We start from the raw sequence: 21,628 nt of genomic DNA, 5'->3' as shown, positions 1-21,628 counted from the left end.
AAGTTGCTCGTTACTCTTAAAATGATATTGGGCAAAGAACGAAGTTAGTATATTGTCCACGTTACATTAATGATATTTGAGCAAAGAACGATGTCATCATATTGGTCGTGTTACCTTACAAGGTTATAAGGGTGAGAGTGATGGGGCCTCAAAAATTGACATTAGTCGTCAATCCTCTGGTGTGCCGTAAGTCTAAGTGAAATGGAGAAAGATACGTGAACAGCGGCAGCAGGAGAAAGGATATGATGGTACTTTCCCCAACTATTAAATGATCTGGAGAGAGAGAGAGAGAGAGAGAGAGAGAGAGAGAGAGAGAGAGAGAGACAGAGAGACAGAGAGACAGAGAGACAGAGAGACAGAGAGAGAGAGAGAGAGAGAGACAGAGAGACAGAGAGAGAGAGAGACAGAGAGAGAGAAAGAAAGACAGAGAGAGAGAGAGAGAGAGAGAGAGAGAGAGAGAGAGAGAGAGAGAGAGAGAGAGAGAGAGAGAGAGAGAGAGAGAGAGAGAGAGAGAGAGGCAGACAAAGAGACAGAGAGACAGAGAGACAGAGAGAGAGAGAGAGAGAGAGAGAGAGAGAGAGAGAGAGAGAGAGAGAGAGAGAGAGAGAGAGAGAGAGAGAGAGAGAGAGAGAGGCAGACAGAGAGACAGAGAGACAGAGAGACAGAGAGAGAGAGAGAGAGTCGCGGACCGTAGCGAAACGCAGTGGGTAATGGATGCCCAACCACTTCCGCCGTGTCTGAGGAGATATAACCAAACTACTTGGAAAAGTCTTTTCAGTTACCCTCTAACCAGTGACCAGTACGCTCACCCCTCCGCGGACATTGAAAAACGCTTAAGGGTAATGGTACACATCCCTCCTGCTGGACTCTACTCTCTCATCCTCTCACACTTAGGGCTTCCTGTAGGGGGGCTAATGGTTTGTCTAACCGCAAATGACCCGAGCAGTCTCACGACGAGGGGAAGCTCCACTCACCCTTCCCTCCTTCCCTCCCTCCCTCCCCTACCCCTCCCCCACCCAAAACAACATAACAGACTATGTTGGGACTTCTCTCATCTACACGCAACCTCTACTTACTTACGATCATCAAAAACTATTATCCTCACACAGGATTAAGTCTACGCAAAACACACATACATATTCATTTACTCCTTCCTCATATTCCACTCTTATCCTTATATTTTCTTACTCTACCACATACTCTCCTACATCCCCAACAACATGGCTTCCCTCTTTCCTGACCACATACCCAAAACCCCGAGGACTAGAACCGCGCGCTCCACTTACCTCCAACAAGCGCCAAACTTCCGGGAAATTCCCTCAAAACCCTTGAGGACTAGACACCTGCGCGCCATCTGTCCAGGTGCCACTCACGTGAGTGCCACCTGGCAGATGGCGCACGCGGTTGTAGTCCTCATCTTCCCTACTCAGGTGTACTCCCCTTCATATAGTCTAGGTTAGCTGTACTCCCCCCTTCATAGAGTCTAGGGCAGGTGTACTCCCCCTTCATATAGTCTAGGGCAGCTGTACTCCCCTTCATATAGTCTAGGGCAGCTGTACTCCCCCTTCATATAGTCTAGGGCAGCTGTACTCCCCTTCATATAGTCTTGGGCAACTGTACTCCCCTTCATATAGTCTAAGGCAGCTGTACTCCCCCTTCATATAGTCGAGGGCAGCTGTACTCCCCTTCATATAGTCTAGGGCAGCTGTACTCCCCTTCATATAGTCTAGGGCAGCTGCACTCCCCTTCATATAGTCTAGGGCAGCTGTACTCCCCTTCATATAGTCTAGGGCAGGTGTACTCCCCTTCATATAGTCTAGGGCAGCTGTACTCCCCTTCATTTAGTCTAGGGCAGCTGTACTCCCCTTCATATAGTCTAGGGCAGCTGTACTCCCCCTTCATATAGTCTAGGGCAGCTGTACTCCCCTTCATATAGTCTAGGGCAGGTGTACTTCCCTTCATATAGTCTAGGGCAGGTGAACTCCCCCTTCATATAGTCTAGGGCAGCTGTACTCCCCTTCATATAGTCTAGGGCAGCTGTACTCCCCTTCATATAGTCTAGGGCAGCTGTACTCCCCTTCATATAGTCTAGGGCAGCTGTACTCCCCTTCATATAGTCTAGGGCAGCGGTACTCCCCCTTCATATAGTCTAGGGCAGCTGTACTCCCCTTCATATAGTCTAGGGCAGCTGTACTCCCCTTCATATAGTCTAGGGCAGCTGTATTCCCCTTCATATAGTCTAGGGCAGCTGTACTCCCCCTTCATATAGTCTAGGGCAGCTGTACTCCCCTTCATATAGTCTAGGGCAGGTGTACTCCCCTTCATATAGTCTAGGGCAGCTGTACTCCCCTTCATATAGTCTAGGGCAGCTGTACTCCCCTTCATATAGTCTAGGGCAGCTGTACTCCCCCTTCATATAGTCTAGGGCAGCTGTACTCCGCTTCATATAGTCTAGGGCAGGTGTACTCCCCTTCATATAGTCTAGGGCAGCTGTACTCCCCTTCATATAGTCTAGGGCAGCTGTACTCCCCCTTCATATAGTCTAGGGCAGCTGTACTCCCCTTCATATAGTCTAGGGCAGCTCTACTCCCCCTTCATATAGTCTAGGGCAGCTGTACTCCCCTTCATATAGTCTAGGGCAGCTGCACTCCCCTTCATATAGTCTAGGGCAGCTGTACTCCCCTTCATATAGTCTAGGGCAGCTGTACTCCCCTTTATATAGTCTAGGGTAGGTGTACTCCCCTTCATATAGTCTAGGGCAGCTGTACTCCCCTTCATATAGTCTAGGGGCAGCTGTACTCCCCCTTCATATAGTCTAGGGCAGCTGTACTCCCCTTCATATAGTCTAGGGCAGCTGTACTCCCCTTCATATTGATTGATGAAGATTAAGCCACCCAAAAGGTGGCACGAGCATGAATAGCCCGTAAGTGGTGGCCCTTTGGAGCCATTACCAGTATCAAGAGCTGATACTGGAGATCTGTGGAGGTGCGACTGCACCCTGCGTGACGGGAGATGTCTCTCGTGCCCCTTCATATATTCTAGGGTAGCTGCACTAATGCAGATGTACGTAATGTATTAATAACAAAAAAAAACGTCGCTCTACCGTCCAGCCCAAGTGGTTGGGGATATTGGCTGATTAATGACACTACACGGAAGCTTCCAGGACAGCTGACGACTTGTTCATATAACACTTCGAACTGTTCAATGAAACATGCAATCTATGTAAAATGTGACCTGATCTCCAAATCCATAACCAGCCCACCCAATTGTGGAGCAGGGACAGAGGTAATGGGAGTCACCATTGAGCTAAGACACGACAAACTTGAAGTGTTCAATGTGTACAAGTCTCCACAAGCCGAAATGGATCTCTCTGTGTTATTTGGACACGCGACAACAACAAACACAATCATTTGTGGAGATTTTAATGCCCATCATCGATTGGCACTGGGCTCGAACAAAACAAATGAAGCCGGCATACACATTACACATCTACTGGACCAGCTTCCAGAAATACAAATCCTAAACAAGAATGAACCTACCCACATCCAAGGAGGCAGATTAGACCTAACCTTCGTTTCAGCCTCCCTAAGAGATGCAGCAACATGGTCAGTTGAGCCCACACTCACAAGCGACCACTATGGGGTCCAAATTGATCTTCAGTTAGACCTACCCACCCCACCTCCGCCTCCATCTGAAGCCTGGAACTTTGCTTTAGCAAACTGGGACCGATTTCAAAACCTCATTTCAGAGTGGCAAAGAAACTATGATCTTCCCGAAGACATTAATCAGGCAGAACAAGAATTTGTCAAAGCGATTCAAAGTGCAGCCAACCACTGAATCCCACTGAAAAAACAGTCCACCGGACACCATAAAGATCATTGGTACTATTGCGAACGTGTCAAAGAACTCAACCATAGACTCAATAGAACAAGAAAGCTATACAAAAAGCAGCCAAGTGACCGCAACAGGATCTTACTTTGTGAGGTCAAGGAACATGTACATCGAGAGACCAGACAAATAAAAGAACAAAAGTGGCTAGAATGGTGTTCACACCTGAATGAACACACCTCTCTCGGGGAGATGTGGCAGCAAATTCACCGGGCCAAAGGGAATAAAACACCTAAAGCTCCACACCCCAAAGATCCTCAACAGGAAGCCGAAGTACTGGCAACCAGGTTTGCAGAGAGAGCAGCCAGCAATCAACTTGCACCAGATGTATTAGCAGTACAGACCGGACTAGAGGAAGAAAGGTGGCACAGAATCCTTACAGCATGTGAAGAAGTCTCTGACACTAATGCCCCCTTCACACTGGATGAGCTCAATCGGGCTAAGAAAAACTCCAAGGATACATCCCTTGGAGCCGACAAAATAACCTATAAAATGATTAGAAACCTTGGTATAGAGGGAGACGCAGCATACCTAAGGTTAATTAATTTAGCCTGGACTTCTCAAACTAGACCTTCTGCTTAGAATAGAGCAGACATAGTGCCGATCCCAAAACCCAAAGATCCAGCTAATCCCAGGCCCATCTCTCTCCAAAGCTGTGCAGCCAAGACGGCTGACAGAATGGCACTCAACAGACTGGAGTGGAAAATGCCTAAACTGCACCATGATATGTATGCCTATAGAAGAGGGGTTGGCACAGTGGAATGTATTACAACTCTGTTAGCCCACTTGAATGACAGACCAGGAATGCTGATATTCCTGGACCTCGAAAAAGCCTTTGAACTGACTAGCGCCCCAGCTATTCTCTGCTGCCTCATTGACAAAGAGGTCAGAGGCAACCTGCTCTCCTGGACCAAAAACTGTCTCATAAACAGAGAAGCAAGAGTAAAACTTCATGGCACAGTCTCTGAGTACAAAAGACATGAAAATGGTACACCGCAAGGAGGTATTCTTAGCCCTCTTCTCTTCAACTGTTTAATGGAAAGAATAATGAGGTTGAAACTCCCACATCACTGCAGGCTGCTAAACTACGCGGACGACTTTGTCATCATCATAAAAGGAAGGGATGCGGCGCGCCTTGCACCCAAATGCTTAGACTGCATCAGTAAAGAGGCAAAACAGATTGGGATCAAACTCAACCCCTCAAAGTCAAAGGCCATGCCCATAAAAATAGCGAAGCCCAACATCCAACTCACAGTACAGGGTCAACCAATAGAATGGGTCGACACCTATCAGTATCTAGGAATCATCCTGGACACACACATGAATTTTAATGCTGAGGTCACATACTTGAGAGAGCGAACTGCGGCCCGGACGGCAATCCTCAGGTCGCTAACCTCCCTTTCTGGAGGAGCCAATCTGCAAGTCCTTCGCACATACTATGTACAGGCAGTCAGATCAGTGATCGATTATGCCGCACCTGCACTCACAAATCTATCACACCAACAGTGGAAAAAGCTTGAAGTTGCCCAAAACAATGCTATGAGAGCTGCACTGGGAGCCCCCATGTGGACCAGGCTTGAAACTCTTAGACTGGAGACGGGTTTGCCCTCTCTACAAGAAAGAATATCACAAAGGACAGCTACAATTATCAGTAAGATAATTATTTCTTCTGATCCAATCCCAGTACGGCAGGCTTTGGTGGTTGGACTAGGCCAAAACAATGGAAACTCTTGGGTTGCAAGAGCAGGAAAAGTCCTAAACAGACTACATTTAAAAAACATGATTCTTGATAGAGAGGGTGATCATCCACACCCAAATTACACTCCTTCCGCGCCGTGGGAAGAGCCTACTTTCAAAATAGTAATAGAAAGTCTCCCAATGAAAAAGGCTGCCTATGATCCAACAATCCTAAGGCGCATAATAGAAGAGCAAATGTATAGCATAGCAGTAGCAGGAGCCACCCACATCTTCACAGACGGATCGGTGGACACAGAAAATGAGAGTGCTGGCGCTGCTCTTTGCACGACCAGCGTTCAGGCAGATTAGAGACTGGGAGGACTAGTATCATCAACCCAAACTGAGCTGTTTGCCATACAACAGGCATTCGCATATGTGATTGCACAAAACACTCAAAATGCAATCATACACACAGACTCAAAAGCTGCACTTCAAATACTAGGACAAAAACAATGGAAAGATAATGTGGAAATAATTACCACCATTTTGTATCAAGGAGCAGTCGCTAAAGGCAAAGGCCTCAACATAACTTTAAACTGGATCCCATCCCATATTGGAATCCCATTAAATGAAAAAGCTGATGAAATTGCTAAATTGGCAACTCGTCATCCAGTGATACATAAAACAATTCAACCCAGCCTAGAGAACATAAAAAACATCATCACCAAAAAACTCTCACATCTCAACAAAGCCTACCTGCACCAGAGAATAGCTGAAGGTTCGCCATCTGCAACATGGTATCTTCAGGCAACCAAATTAGAAAGGTTAAATATCCCAAAAGGAATCCACAGGGAAATAGCAGTTAGGCTATATAGACTACGTCTAGGTTACAGATGCAACTGGGAGATTGGTGAACCCCGACAGAGAGAGTGCATCTTCTGCCAAACTGTCACAGAAAAGCCATTACTTCACTATCTTCTGGAATGTGAAGCAACCAATGACCTTAGAAGAGCTTTAAGAGTTCCTGAATCATGCAGTGGCCACCCTGAAGCCATCAACACAGCCACTCTCCTGGTCAACAAAGGTGTCCAGCAGCTGGGCACCCTCATAAAGACTGTGAAGCAGTATCCTCCCCCACGATAACAGCTTGATGGTTAAATGCAACCTCAGAATACTGGGAACAAAAAAATTGTACCACTTACGGGCTATTCATGCCCGTGCCACCTCTTGGGTGGCTTAATCTTTATCTATCTATCTCTATCTTAATGAAACACACGGGAGACATCTCCCGTCACGCAGGGTGCAGTCGCACCTCCACAGATCTCCAGTATCATCTATTGATACTGGAAATGGCTCAAAAGGGCCACCACTTATGGGCTATTCATGCCCGTGCCACCTTTTGAGTGGCTTAATCTTCTCTCTCTCTCTCTCTTAATGAAACAAATGAAGGTTCATATATCGCTATGAAGCGGTAGTTTATGGTAATGTAATGACCTCGTTGTAATGAACCCACCCCAGTGGGAACAATTATCCAAGAGCAACGCCAATTCAACGTTAAAGTAACGTCATCAACATCGATTCGACGTCGAGCCAAAGCCAATCCTGGATGTTGTGGATATTGATTGATAAAGATTAAGGCACCCAAGAGGTGGCACGGGCATGAATAACCCGTAAACACCATAAGACAGTCACTATAGCCCGTGCTACATGGATATTTTGTTCCGAGTTCAAGTTGAAGTATGTTTATTGAGACAAGAGAATACATCTCAAAGGGATGGAGTAGCTTAGGCTATTTCTACCGTCCTAAGTGTTCCCAGTAGCTGAATCTAAAACAATAACTACCACCATGGGAGGAATGTAATGGTGGAGTGTTCCCCCTACAAAATAAAAAGATACAGACTTGCCTTGATTAGTGCAATTGAGGGCAATATATGATTGTATAACTAGAAAATTACATTAATTAAACACTAACTGTTTATTGTGATTACTCAATATATAGCTAAGGACGGAATGTCTTGATTAGGGAATTCACTGACATCGGCACTGTAGATACTGTTATTGGACATCATTTGAGAGTAGAACACTGGCATCGTCACCGTATATATTGTTATTGGACATCATTAGAGAGTAGAAAAGTGACTTGAGAATGGCCCAGGACGGACCGAAACGTCGTCGTCCCTTTACCTTCTAGTGTATGGCCTGGTCAACATACTTCAGCCACGTTATTGTGGCTCATCGCCCGCATAGATTAGTGACATCAGCACCGTAGATACTGTTATTGGACACCGCTTAAAGTGACAATGTATCTTCATCGCAGGTTGAACTTCAAGCTGTATTAGCGAGCATAAAGAAAAGTAGTAAATAATAGTAATGCCTGTGTTTTTAATGATAGAGGAGCGTTGGTGTCATTACATAGTAGAAGACCAGTATATCAGCATATTGTGGACGAGTGTTGAGATAACAGCAGGAAAGAGTAAAAAAAATAGTTGGTAACTAAGATTTATGTAGGTTCCTTCACAAGCAGGGACCTGAGCTTGTAGAAGCATTTTAATCACCTTCAGTGGTTCTTAATTGCACACTAGTTTCTCTGTCAGCTATCTCACCCCTGTCAGAGTAAAAGAGACAAATATATGTGTATGTATGTGTGTGTATGTATGTATGTATGTGTATGTGTATGTGTGTGTATAAAGTATATGTGGAAGCTGATCAGAATTACATTTCACCATTATAAATTCACATTAATGCATTCATAAATCTACGTATCTATGTATTTACGTATGTAGCTTAGCCTAACATTTTAAAAGCACTACGATCACCTTCTGTGGTTCAATAAATCTCTGAACTGTATGTTTGACAAATCTCTCACCCTGTCCATGGAGGACAGAAGAAAATGTATATATGCTGGTTAGCATTGTAAATGTGTGGCCACGTCTGTGGTAGAAAATAATAATAATAAAAAAAACAAGCAGGGATGCTGTTAAGTGAGGCTGTTGATATATTAGCGAAGAGGGGGGCACGGAAACAATTGTTTTCAGTGTAGTATAATTCTTAAGACAAAGCTCAATTTGATCAGTATTTAACTTATTTAACAACGTGTTTAACTTATTTTCATTGAATAACTATAATATGTAGGATGAATATACTGTGTAAGTTTATTTATGAGCCCCAGGCTTTGAGGGACCGATATTAGAAGGTGTGCTAGTAACAGCGTCTTTGTCCTGTTTAAGTCTGTCAGTTATATCACCTGTGTCAAATACTTCTGTCAACGTGAATGATTTCAAATGTTAAACTGTCACTTAATGAAGCGTTCCGGCAATCACTAGCGAGTTATGTCATAATTTATTGACTGATTGATATAGATTAAGTCACCCGAAAGGTCTCACGGGCGTTAATAGCCCGTAAAGTTGTCATAATGTTAACTGATCTTAACTAGGCTGTGAAATGGTGTACTTCTTTGTCCGGCCCGAGGCGAGAATCTGTGTAGTCTCGGAAACATCCCAATTGATTGATAAAGATTAAGTCACCCAAGAGGTGGCACGGGCATGAATAGCCCGTAAGTGGTTGCCCTTTTGAGCCATTACCAGTATCAAGAGCTGATACTCGAGATATGTGGAGGCGCGACTGCACCCTGCGTGACGGGAGATGTCTCCCGTGGAAACATCCCAGGTGGACTTGGACATTAGCAGCAGTCAACACTGAGAAAGTCTTAAGCACAGCTATGGCATGGGATGAAGTATTATTGTCAATTAAAGGCTCTGTCCTGGGACCTCTGTTGTTTACTATAGATATGAATGATTTACGAAGCTTCATTTATCTCTGAAATTCTATCCTCAGTACTCTGTAAGTTCAATTATATCATTATTATCTCAGTAATAGTAGTTCTTGGGCCACGAGAATCTTCTTGGGATTATTCGCATGATTTCATTTTGAACCTTCTCCAACTTGTTTAGTCTGCAAAACAGTACAGATATCAAGACATGGGCAGCATAATCAATAAGAGATCTCACAGTATGCCATGTGATTACCATTGGAAATATAGAATATGATTAATAATTGTGTACTGAATGGGTTTGTGAGCCCTTGAGGGACCTTATGTAGACTAGGGTAGAAATAGCCTAAGCTACTCTATCCTTTTTGAGATTTTCGTTTTCTCAATAAACTTACTTGAACTTGAATGAATGACTTAGACACTAAATTGAATAGCAACATTTACCAGTTTACTGATGATTAGAATATAGTGCAGGAAATCAATGTAGATTGTTTAAAAAATGAATGAGTTTGGATGTATATAAATAAGAGGTACCCCCGTATAGCCTAATATGCCTTCTACAGTTTCCTTTATTTTTCCTCATGCTAAGCTGTGTAAACTCACCATACCTCAAGGAGGAGTCCTAAGACAAGCCCTGTTAAATATAATATTGAAACAGAGAGTTCCAGTGAAACTCCTTCAGTACAACTCCAGTCATAGTTGCACACGATATTCTGTTTCAGGTTAAACATGTTTTTAATGGAGTCAACAAATTTATTCGTAAATTGCTATATGTTTATACTTGAGTTAGTTTACACAACATTTCTGAACATTGTTTAAATAAGAGAGAGTATGGTGATAACATAAGACGTGATCATTATAAACATATACTGTATTATCTAGATTTAGATTTAGAAGTTTAATTTAATAGTAATATAAAATTTGGAGAAACTTAGTACAATGCCTTAGTGGTTGAATTTAGGTGAAAGAAAGACCCAATACATGTGTAAGTGCTTTAATACCAAAATTTCGGATTTAGCCTATTTTCTTTATGAAGGTAATGTAAACAATGTTCTGCCTATGTCAGTCAGTATTAATATATTAGGTACATCTGCATTTGTGCAGCTACCCTAGACTATATGAAGGGGAGTACAGTATGACCAAAAGCTAGCTACGTGATGCAAAAAATCCCCATCACACAGGATGGATAGTCGTACAGAAGCATGTGATAAATAGTCTGCACTGGCGGACTCTGGGTTCGTTATGAGGATATCATCATCAACACAAGAGTGAATAAGGCAGCAGTGATACTAAAGGTCCCCATCTCGCAGGATGGTTAGTCATACAGGGCCATATGTTTAGTAGCCTGAACTGGCAAATTTTGGGTACACTGTGAGGATATCTTCAAGAACACGAGAGTGAATATAGTAATTGCAAAGCTCCAGGTACTTCATGCCAACTGGTCTGAAAGGTCTAATAACTGGGCATTCGGTGATGTAATGTGGGAGATCATGCCGCAGTTCCTGCTCACTGAGTTTGCACCTGGAGTGCTCAGGATTGGGAGATCTGTCACCTGCAGCCACCTGCCACAGGTAATGGTAACTCAACCTGATCCTGGCAACCACTGTGTCGCACAGTCTGGTGGACTGTGCGACACAGTGGTCCACAGTTTACCACCTTCATGAAGGAAGGTACATTCGGATGAATTCTATGATGAATTCTTTCATCCGAGAATTTAGTATTATAACGCTTACATATGTATTAGGTCTTTCCTTCACTTTCCTATAACATTTATTACAGTTGCGGCTGCAGTGAGCAGGTGTACAACCACAGAAATATCTTCTAGCTTCGAATTAGGGTGAAGAGATGCGTATTGACAGAACATATGCAACACAAAACTAGCATGATAAGAAGATAATTCGAAAAATACCTAATATATACTTATTATACTATGAAGGTGTATTTTGCACACCCTCAGTATTTCACATCAACAGATTTACGAGGTTGACTATCACTGAGCGCGACTCTTGTATCATAGCTATGACTTCAGTAGGATTTAAAATAATTGTCAATAAACCATCTCCTTGTGACTAATTCCTTAATAAAGGTCATAAGTAGGAAGATAGATGTCGGAAGTTTAATTGTTTAGATATGAACGAGAAAATTATAGAAAATATGCAAAGTATCTAAATATTTAGGATATTAAAATATGGAACATGGATCAAGCGTCGAACTATTCCTCGGCGGGTCGGGAAACAAACTTTTTTGTTAAACATCTTGCCAAATTACCCTTTTTTTATTAACAAGCTTAGGTATACACAGCAATGTGCTGTTACCCTATTATATATGAAAGATTATACATTGTAGATTAAAAACTAGCTATAAGTTCATCTAATATTCCCATCTCACAGGATGGTTAATCATACACGGAATCAGGGGAGAAAATACCTACCTCAGTACAAAAATAAATTAACTTTGACTAAATATTAACGTTATGATTTTTATAAGAGCTAAGCACTGATCATGGAAATATTATATTATATTTATTTTTACCAGTTTCTATCAAATTCCTCTCAAATAATGTCTTTTTAACAAGCTTAGGTATACACAACAATGTGCTTCTACCCTATTCTGTAGAAGCCCCTTTTGATCTACCACACAGTGTAGATAAAAAACCAGCTACACCCTCATCCAACATCCCCACCTCACAGGACAGCTAGTCATACATGGAATCAGGAGAGAGCATGAAAAGTAAGGTATCTATTAGCCTCCACTAGCAAAATCTGGGTACAGCACAAGAATATCTTCAACTTCATACACTTCTTAGTATATGAAATAATTACAAATATCAGAGTACCTCATACCATTTGGTCTGAAATCACTGATAACAGGGCAATCACAAATTAGTGTTGGAGAGTATGTCCCAACTCTTGTTCACATACTTTACAACTGGAATGTTCACCATTGGGGGATTCATTACTTGCAGCCACCTGCCATAAATATCGATATCCCAAATTACCCGGAAGAGTGACGTATCTGCAAAAAGTACCAATCGGCAACTTGGTTGCTCACCTATATATACTCCAGAGGGTCGCTGAAATTACTACTTTCAAAATAGTAATAGAAAGTCTCCCAATGAAAAAGGCTGCCTATGATCCGACAATCCTAAGGCGCATAATAGAAGAGCAAATGTATAGCATAGCAGTAGCAGGAGCCACCCACATCTTCACAGACGGATCGGTGGACACAGAAAATGAGAGTGCTGGCGCTGCTCTTTGCACGACCAGCGTTCAGGCATATTGGAGACTGGGAGGACTAGTATCATCAACCCAAACTGAGCTGTTCGCCATACAACAGGCATTCGCATATGTGATTGCACAAAACACTCAAAATGCAATCATACACACAGACTCAAAAGCTGCACTTCAAATACTAGGACAAAAACAGTGGAAAGATAATGTGGAAATAATTACCACCATTTTGTATCAAGGAGCAGTCGCTAAAGGCAAAGGCCTCAACATAACTTTAAACTGGATCCCATCCCATATTGGAATCCCATTAAATGAAAAAGCTGATGAAATTGCTAAATTGGCAACTCGTCATCCAGTGATACATAAAACAATTCAACCCAGCCTAGAGAACATAAAAAACATCATCACCAAAAAACTCTCACATCTCAACAAAGCCTACCTACACCAGAGAATAGCTGAAGGTTCGCCATCTGCAACATGGTATCTTCAGGCAACCAAATTAGAAAGGTTAAATATCCCAAAAGGAATCCACAGGGAAATAGCAGTTAGGCTATATAGACTACGTCTAGGTTACAGATGCAACTGGGAGATTGGTGAAACCCGACAGAGAGAGTGCATCTTCTGCCAAACTGTCACAGAAAAGCCATTACTTCACTATCTTCTGGAATGTGAAGCAACCAATGACCTTAGAAGAGCTTTAAGAGTTCCTGAATCATGCAGTGGCCACCCTGAAGCCATCAACACAGCCACTCTCCTGGTCAACAAAGGTGTCCAGCAGCTGGACACCCTCATAAAGACTGTGAAGCAGTATCCTCCCCCACGATAACAGCTTGATGGTTAAATGCAACCTCAGAACACTGGGAAAAAAAAAAAAAATAATTAATAATTACGGGAGACATCTCCCGTCACGCAGGGTGCAGTCGCACCTCCACAAATCTCCAGTATCAGCTCTTGATACTGGTAATGGCTCAAAAGGGCCACCACTTACGGGCTATTCATGCCCGTGCCACCTTTTGAGTGGCTTAATCTTTATCATCATCATCATCGCTGAAATTAGATATTAGGTTGCAGGCCCTGGCAGCAGGAGGGCGAGACCCTCGGAGCTGCTTGGTTTGCTCCACATTACATCCACAGGAATTTACGACGTGTTAATTTTGTCTGGAAATTTATTTTGCTAATAATTTTTAAGCTACAATTTGAGAGATCTTTAAGTCTCGCTGGCAGCAACAAATATGGATGCCGGACACAATGTAAGTTTACTAATGTCTGGCGAGAACCCGACGCCAATGTCCCGGGAACTGGACATTCTGCAGAAGGACCTGGACACCCTCTTCCTCATTGTGTTCGGCATCCTCATATTCAGTAAGTACCAAAATCTGTGTTTTCTCTCTTTTTTCAAGTATTTAAACATATATATGGCACCTATTTCACATTTTGTATATTAATAAAATAGTTGTATTTTATATAGTTGTATATAGACGTACAATAATCTGTGTGTTAGATTTTGTTTTATTATGCTTAGAATAATGTATTTGGAATGCAATTTGTACTTTTGACTAACATTTGTTTATATTTCAGTCTTGCAGACCGGGTTCGCATTCCTTGAGGCAGGCTCCGTAAGGTCCAAGAACACCACCAACATCCTTCTCAAGAACATGCTCGATGTCTGTAAGTTATCAAACACCTTCGTTATTTGTTATCGTATCTGGCTTATGTCTGGTAAACCAGCACATGATTTTTTTATTCCTATCTCATAGCTAAAGTAAGCTCTCAATGTATATAACTTTGCCGACTCTTGTATTCCTGTAATTTCCTGCTTTTGCTTTTCCATCTGCTGGTGTTATATACTAAATTGTTCTCTGTATTTAATTAACCGACTTCCTCCCACCAAGCCTCACGTAGTAATAATGATATGAATTCCACAATCGTCCCCACCCTGTACTAACCATCTGCCCTGTTACTCTCCCCAGTCATTGGTGGCATAGCGTACTGGCTGGTGGGGTTCCCGCTGGCGTTTGGAGGCGGGAACAGCTTCTCTGGTACAGAGTACTGGGCGTCGTACGGGCTGTCGGACGAGCACCTGGCCTTCTGGTTCTTCCAGTTCGTCATCGCCACCACAGCCTCCACCATCATCTCGGGGTCGATGGCTGAGCGGTGTGCCTTCAATGCTTATCTCATCTACACGACCGTGCTGTCAGGTGGGTGTGAAGCCTCTTTCTCTCTGTAAAGTATGTTTCAAATTTAGCAGGATACTTTACACTATTTTGTGGTCAATGAATAAATAACTTTACTCACTGGCTTTATTTATATAATTTAGATAATATTTGAGAGGAACCTTAACAGGGCAATCTTGAGAGAAAGACAATTTGTTAGACAATAATAGCCTAACACTGATCATTATAATTAAACTTTATGTGTTTCTCAATAAATTTAAAAGGCAATGCAAACAATAATACATTTCCCACGGAATTAATAGATACATTATAAAATACAGCAGTGTTGGTACAGCTGTAGTGTGCCGTGTTTTAATCATGTTTGTGTGTTGTAACAGCTCAGTTATGATAATATTTGTGTTTGTACAGCTGTGGTGTACCCGGTGGTGTCACACTGGACCTGGTCTGACGTTGGCTGGCTCAAGACTCAACACTACCAGGACTTCGGTGGCTCTGGCGTCGTCCACCTCACAGGGGGCGTGGCAGCTCTTGTTGGGGCTGTAATTCTTGGGCCCAGAATTGGTCGCTTCGGACCCAAGGGCAAGGAGATACGTGGACACTCTGTGCCGGTATGTTCATAGAACAGTGGCAATATATTATTATCTGAAGTCATGAAGCAAGATATAAATATTTGTGGATTATCATGTTTAATGCAAATATTACACGTCAAGGTGGAGGTGTAAAGTTGTGTTTGAACTTCCAGCTGGCAGCTTTGGGAGGCTTCATCCTGCTCTTCGGGTTCCTGGCCTTCAACGGAGGGTCCCAAGCGTCCATCAGCCACGAGGGTGATGCTGTAGCCATTGCCAAGGCTGTCTTTAACACTGTGATCTCGGCGTCTTCAGGAGGCATCGCTGTGCTCTTGGTGTACCGTTCTGTGCTGTGTGGGAGGGAGTCCACCTGGTCCTTCCTAATGGCTCTTAATGGTTCTCTCGCTGGCATGGTATGTACCGCTCTGCGCTGTGTGGCCGGGAGTCCATTAGTGCTAGTATGATGGACTCTGCTCGCTGTAAATTTTAATTGACAGACGTTTGATTTAAACTTAACTTAGTATTATGATAATATAACAAATTTCTTATCAAAATGGTGTTACTTGCAATATGTCTGAGTTTGTTTATCCAATCCTTAAGGACATGTTTCCATGACAGGTGTCAATCAGTGCCGGGTGCAACGTTGTGCGGCCGTGGAGTGCCAGTGTCATTGGTACAGTGGGTGGATCAGTGTTCCTCGCCATCCACACCCTGCTGCCCAAGTTGAAGGGTACGTCACTGCTTCTCTCACCGCTCAGTTTTCTTAACTTTGTCTCAAGAAGGCAACAAGTAGCCAGTTTTATCTAACTTGAGTTTGAAATATTTTAACTTTAACGTTATGTTCTGTAGATGGCATATACTTAAATAATAATATTTATAAAATTTTATATTATTGGGAAGCGTACGTGCATATTGGGACTGTTGAGGTTGTGGATGTAAAGTTAATAAATATTTCTTCCACAGTTGACGACCCACTTGATGCTGTGGCTGTACACATGGGAGGTGGGTTGTGGGGGCTGGTTGCTGTAGCCCTCTTCCAGGATGGTGGCATTGTGTACGGGGGCAGCGCGGAGGTCCTCGCCTGGAATATAGTGGGGGCGCTGGCCATAGTGGCCTGGTCTGGTGGTCTCTGTTTAGTTATGTTTGGTTCCCTCAGGCTGCTCGGCCTCTTGAGGGTGCCTCCAGAAATGGAAATTGCAGGCAAGTGAAGATAATACATAAAGTTTTCACTTTTGTATTATATAATTGATAATTGTTATATTTTTAGTGTTATGAACGCATTCATTATACATTGTATATGTTCTATATCTCTAACAATATCTATACGCCAGGAATGGACATCTTGAAGCACGGGGAGCCAGCCTACCCAGCTGACGCTTGGCTGGAGAGCCAGTACGATGGATCCGTAAACACTCAGGAGAACAAGAGGAATTCAAGTAAGTTGTCAACTAAGTTGCTTTTAAAGTTTTGTGTGTGATGTTTATTTATTTGATATTAATGAAATGCATCATAGAAATTCATACAGTTTTGTTATCAACATTTTCCACTATTCATCTAATCCATTATTTTCCAGATCTTCCACCCAACATGTCTGCCCCAGAAGAATTTGGTTTGACTAATTCCCAGGACCCAGCCCCAGTCCCTGGACACCTTGTATACTGGAGTCGTGCAGGACCAGTCCCATCCCACCTCTCGCCCGTCGTGTCCCTCAACAACCACGAAGCTAACCACTTGAACTCCAACAATAGTGTCTCTGAAGCTGGCTTCACAGTCCGACTGGGAGACCATGATCTGCGAGTCCTCGTTGAACCCAGAGATCAACGTGGTCAAGACCCTCATTGTTACACCAATGAGGCTTTTGACGAAACCACAAAGCTTTAAGATTATCTTTTATTTGTCATTACTTATGAAAGTATTTGTATGTTGTCATTACTAATGAAAGTATGTGTATGTTGTCATTACTTATGAAAGTGGGTGTATGTTTGTCATTACTTATGAGAGTATGTGTGTTTGTCATTACTTATGAAACCTCAAAACTCTGAGATTCTCTGTTGGTTCTTCGACATTAAAGCTTGCTTGTATTGATTCGGTAAATTGACTTAATTAATTTATATTATTTTTCTGCACTAATTACATGAAATATATTATATATATTTTTGTATATATATTTTTTTATTCGGTGAACTTAGTAAGAAACCTGATAAACTAAAGGTTTAACAAGAATTACGTTAAGGTGAAGGATGTTGACAGAGAAAGATAGCGAGCTTATTTTACGACTTAATGTAGGGACTGGAATGAAGTATGAAGTATGGAGGGACTTGAAGTATGTGCCTAGCCACATACCTTCGCCCGACAGTCTTCCAAGAACTGCCATCGCGAATGCACTTTAATTGTGCATTTTTTTACATTTGCATTGTTCTTAATGGGTTGTATTCAATTGTTTAACTATCAATAAGTTTCCTATTCTCGGATAATTACTTCCTGTTGTCTGGTCTTGATGATTTGATGGCCCATAAGATTATAGACTTGCGGTGGATTACTACCTAACTGGATGTAAGATGACATAAGAAATTATTTTAACATGTTTGAAAGGAGTAAGGAAAACAAAAAGGAATTATGAAGTGAAGACATTTCCCCAACGGAGACATCACCCACCAGACACATCACCTGCCAGACATCATCCACCAGACACATCATCCACCAGAATCATCACCCATCAGACACATCATCCACCAGAATCATCACCCACCAGAATCATCACCCACCAGACACATGATCCACCAGTATCATCACTCACCAGACACATCACCCACCAGACACATCATCCACCAGAATCATCACCCATCAGACACATCATCCACCAGAATCATCACCCACCAGACACATCATCCACCAGAGTCATCATTCACCAGACACATTATCCACCAGAATCATCACCCACCAGACACATCATCCACCAGAATCATCACCCACCAGAATCACACATGATCCACCAGTATCATCACCCACCAGACACATCACCCACCAGACACATCATCCACCAGAATCATCACCCATCAGACACATCATCCTCCAGACACATGATCTACCAGAATCATCACCCACCAGACACATGATCCACCAGTATCATCACCCACCAGACACATCACCCACCAGACACATGATCCACCAGAATCATCACTAATCAGACACATCATCCACCAGACACATGATCCACCAGAATCATCACCCACCAGACACATGATCCACCAGTATCATCACCCACCAGACACATTATCCACCAAAATCATCACCCATCAGACACATCATTCACCAGAATCATCACCCACCAGACACATGATCCACCAGACACATCATCCACCAGAATCATCACCCATCAGACACATGATCCACCAGAATCATCAATCACCAGACACATGATCCACCAGAATCATCACCCACCAGACACATTATCCATCAGACACATGATCCACCAGAATCATCACCCACCAGACACATGATCCACCAGTATCATCACCCTCCAGAATCATTACTCACCAGACACATCATCCACCAGAATCATCACCTACCAGACACATCATCCACCAGACTCATCACCCTCCAGAATCATTACTCACCAGACACATCATCCACCAGAATCATCACCCACCAGACACATCATCCACCAGACTCATCACCCACTAGACACATCACTCACCACACATCATCCACCAGACACATCACCCACCAAAAATCATCATCCACCAGACACATCACCAACCAGACACATCATCCACCAGACACATCACCCACCAAAATCATCACTCGCCAGACACATCATCCACTAGAATCATCATCCACCAGAGACAATCTTCCATATAACATTGAGGAGGGCGACGTTGAGGGACCTGTACCATGGGCTGTGGGGCGACCGTGTGCTTCCTGAGGCCCACCACCACCAGACACTCGGGCTCGTACTGGATGGCCTCCATTTGTCCATTGAAAATCGTCTGCTGTTAAGATACGTAGCCACGTTGTTGAACAACCCTGTGGTGTCGCACAAGAGATATATCACATTTTGAGTCAAATCAATTATGTTGAAATAAATAAATATATGTATTTAAGAGAGAATGTTTTTTTCTGCTCAAGGGTGGGGGGGCCAGACGCTTGGACCTAGTCTCATCCAGCGTTGAAGGGTGAGTAATGTTGGCTATGTGCCCAGAGTGGGAACTTCGAGGTCTATCTCCTCTACTCCCATTAAAAAGGAGTCGACATCAATGGCCCTTTCCAAATATATCGGGGAAAGGTGGCTGTCTGAGTCTATTGAACTTCTTCTCTCCACCCTTCCTTGGAAAATATATATATATATATATGTCGCACCGCACTACTTGGCCTAAAATGCAGAATGATTTTCGTTATTTTCAAATATTTCTTTCCAAATTGGTTTATTCCAAATAATATTATATAATATTTAGTACACGAATTACTGACTTATGTTTGGTTAACCTAATAAGAACATTTCTTATGTTCTTAATATAATATTACTATATTATATTAAGATAATATAGTTCTTAATATAATATATTATATTCTTAATATAATATTACTATATCATATTAATAAAGAACATGAAATATTTCTTAGTTATGTTAATTTAGGTTATGATAGGTTAGGTAATTTTGGTCGTATATCTATGTTAGTTTCAAATTAAAAATACGTTTAATCATATAAAATATAATGGAAAGCTATATTATTTCATAAGATCTTTAGGAAAACCTCTGCTTATTAGACAAACCAGGGTTTGCATAGTAGTGCATTCTAAGTAGTGCATTCTGGCTATTAGGTACAATATATAGTAGTAGTAGGCATCCATCAGTCTCAGAAGACTATGGTGTTGCGCTCTGGTTGTTGGTCTGGAGAGGACTCACGAGGGCATAAAGCCAGGGTAGGTTAATACGGAGAAGCTGTTACCCAGGCAGCAGGTCCCCCCTCTCCACGGCGCTGAAAGTTTCCAATGGAAAGGCAAACGCCAATGCGATTGGTTCCAGCGCCGTCGCAGGAACTGTGAGTTCCGGGGATGACCTCGAAGTTGGTGAAAAAAAGGCACAGAGACTCCAAACCCGGAGACCGCCGTGGTCGGGGCCGGAGAAGAACCACCCCCAGCAAGGGTATGAACGACCCCAGCCTCCTGAAGCAGAGCTGGGCCGCACGACCCCGGGGAGGTGGACGTCCCGGTCCCGCACCAACGGGTTCCTGACAGAGATCGTCACAACCCTCTTTCACCGGAGGCCGGCCTCCTTCAAGAAAAATTAGAAGGAAGAGTGATAATTATTAAATACAACAATTATTATTATAATAAATATAAAAATATTATTATATATAATTATTATTATAATAAATACTATAATAATAATATAAATAATTAATAATTATCACACAATAGTTAGTTTAGGTTATTTATTATGCACCCCATACCCATCTTGTGGGTGGTAGTGGAAAGGGTTACAGAGGCACATAATGGGCTCAGGGACTGAACCCCACAATTCATTTAGCTAAGCAAGTTACAATCTTGATGAGCTAGTTACAAAATTCAATATAAGTCGTCACATCAACAATGGGTTCGAGATCGACCACAAGTACAGTTTCTAAATTAAGCAACTGTATTGTGCAAAAGCACAATACAACCTCCTCCCCCCCACCAATCTATTGTTCATCCAATAAAATCACAATATATATATATATTTATATATATATATATATATATATATATATATATATATATATATATATATATATATATATATATATATATATATATATATATATATATATATATATATATATATATATATATATATATATATATATATATATATCTCACACCCCAGAAGTGACTCGAACCCATACTACCAGGAGCACTCTGCAACTGTACATCTGCAATGCATGATAATAGGAACAAAAACAGGCAGGGCCCTCGTGTGTTGTGTGGCCCTCGTGTGTTATGTGGCCCTCGTGTGTTATGTGGCCCTCGTGTGTTGTGTGGCCCTCGTGTGTTGTGTGGCCCTCGTGTGTTATGTGGCCCTCGTGTGTTGTGTGGCCCTCGTGTTGTGTGGCCCTTGTTGTGTTGTGTGGCCCTTGTTGTGTTGTGTGGCCCTCGTGTGTTGTGTGGCCCTCGTGTGTTGTGTGGCCCTTATGTTTTGTGGCCCTTGTTGTGTTGTGTGGCCCCAGTGTGTTATGTGGCCCTTGTGTGTTGTGTTACCCTTGTGTGTTGTGTGGCCCTTGTGTGTTGTGTGGCCCTTGTGTGTTGTGTGGCCCTTGTGTGTTGTGTTACGCTTGTGTTGTGTT

At 42.6% G+C, this 21,628-nt stretch overlaps 1 protein-coding gene across 1 annotated transcript; it reads left to right on the top strand.

Annotated features, from left to right (window-relative positions):
* Positions 1–13,796: 13,796 nt before the first annotated feature.
* On the top strand, positions 13,797–17,185 carry LOC123761182 (putative ammonium transporter 1). The gene is made up of 9 exons (XM_069322863.1): positions 13,797–13,926; positions 14,143–14,232; positions 14,535–14,762; positions 15,147–15,346; positions 15,481–15,717; positions 15,923–16,034; positions 16,268–16,504; positions 16,636–16,740; positions 16,878–17,185. Exons 1-9 carry the CDS (start codon positions 13,797–13,799, stop codon positions 17,183–17,185), a joined length of 1,647 nt encoding a protein of 548 aa, XP_069178964.1.
* Positions 17,186–21,628: the final 4,443 nt, after the last annotated feature.

This window comes from Procambarus clarkii, chromosome 11 (genome assembly GCF_040958095.1).
Source record: "Procambarus clarkii isolate CNS0578487 chromosome 11, FALCON_Pclarkii_2.0, whole genome shotgun sequence".
Classification (NCBI taxonomy): Eukaryota; Metazoa; Arthropoda; class Malacostraca; order Decapoda; family Cambaridae; genus Procambarus; species Procambarus clarkii.
This window is presented reverse-complemented; position numbering and strand designations above follow the sequence as displayed.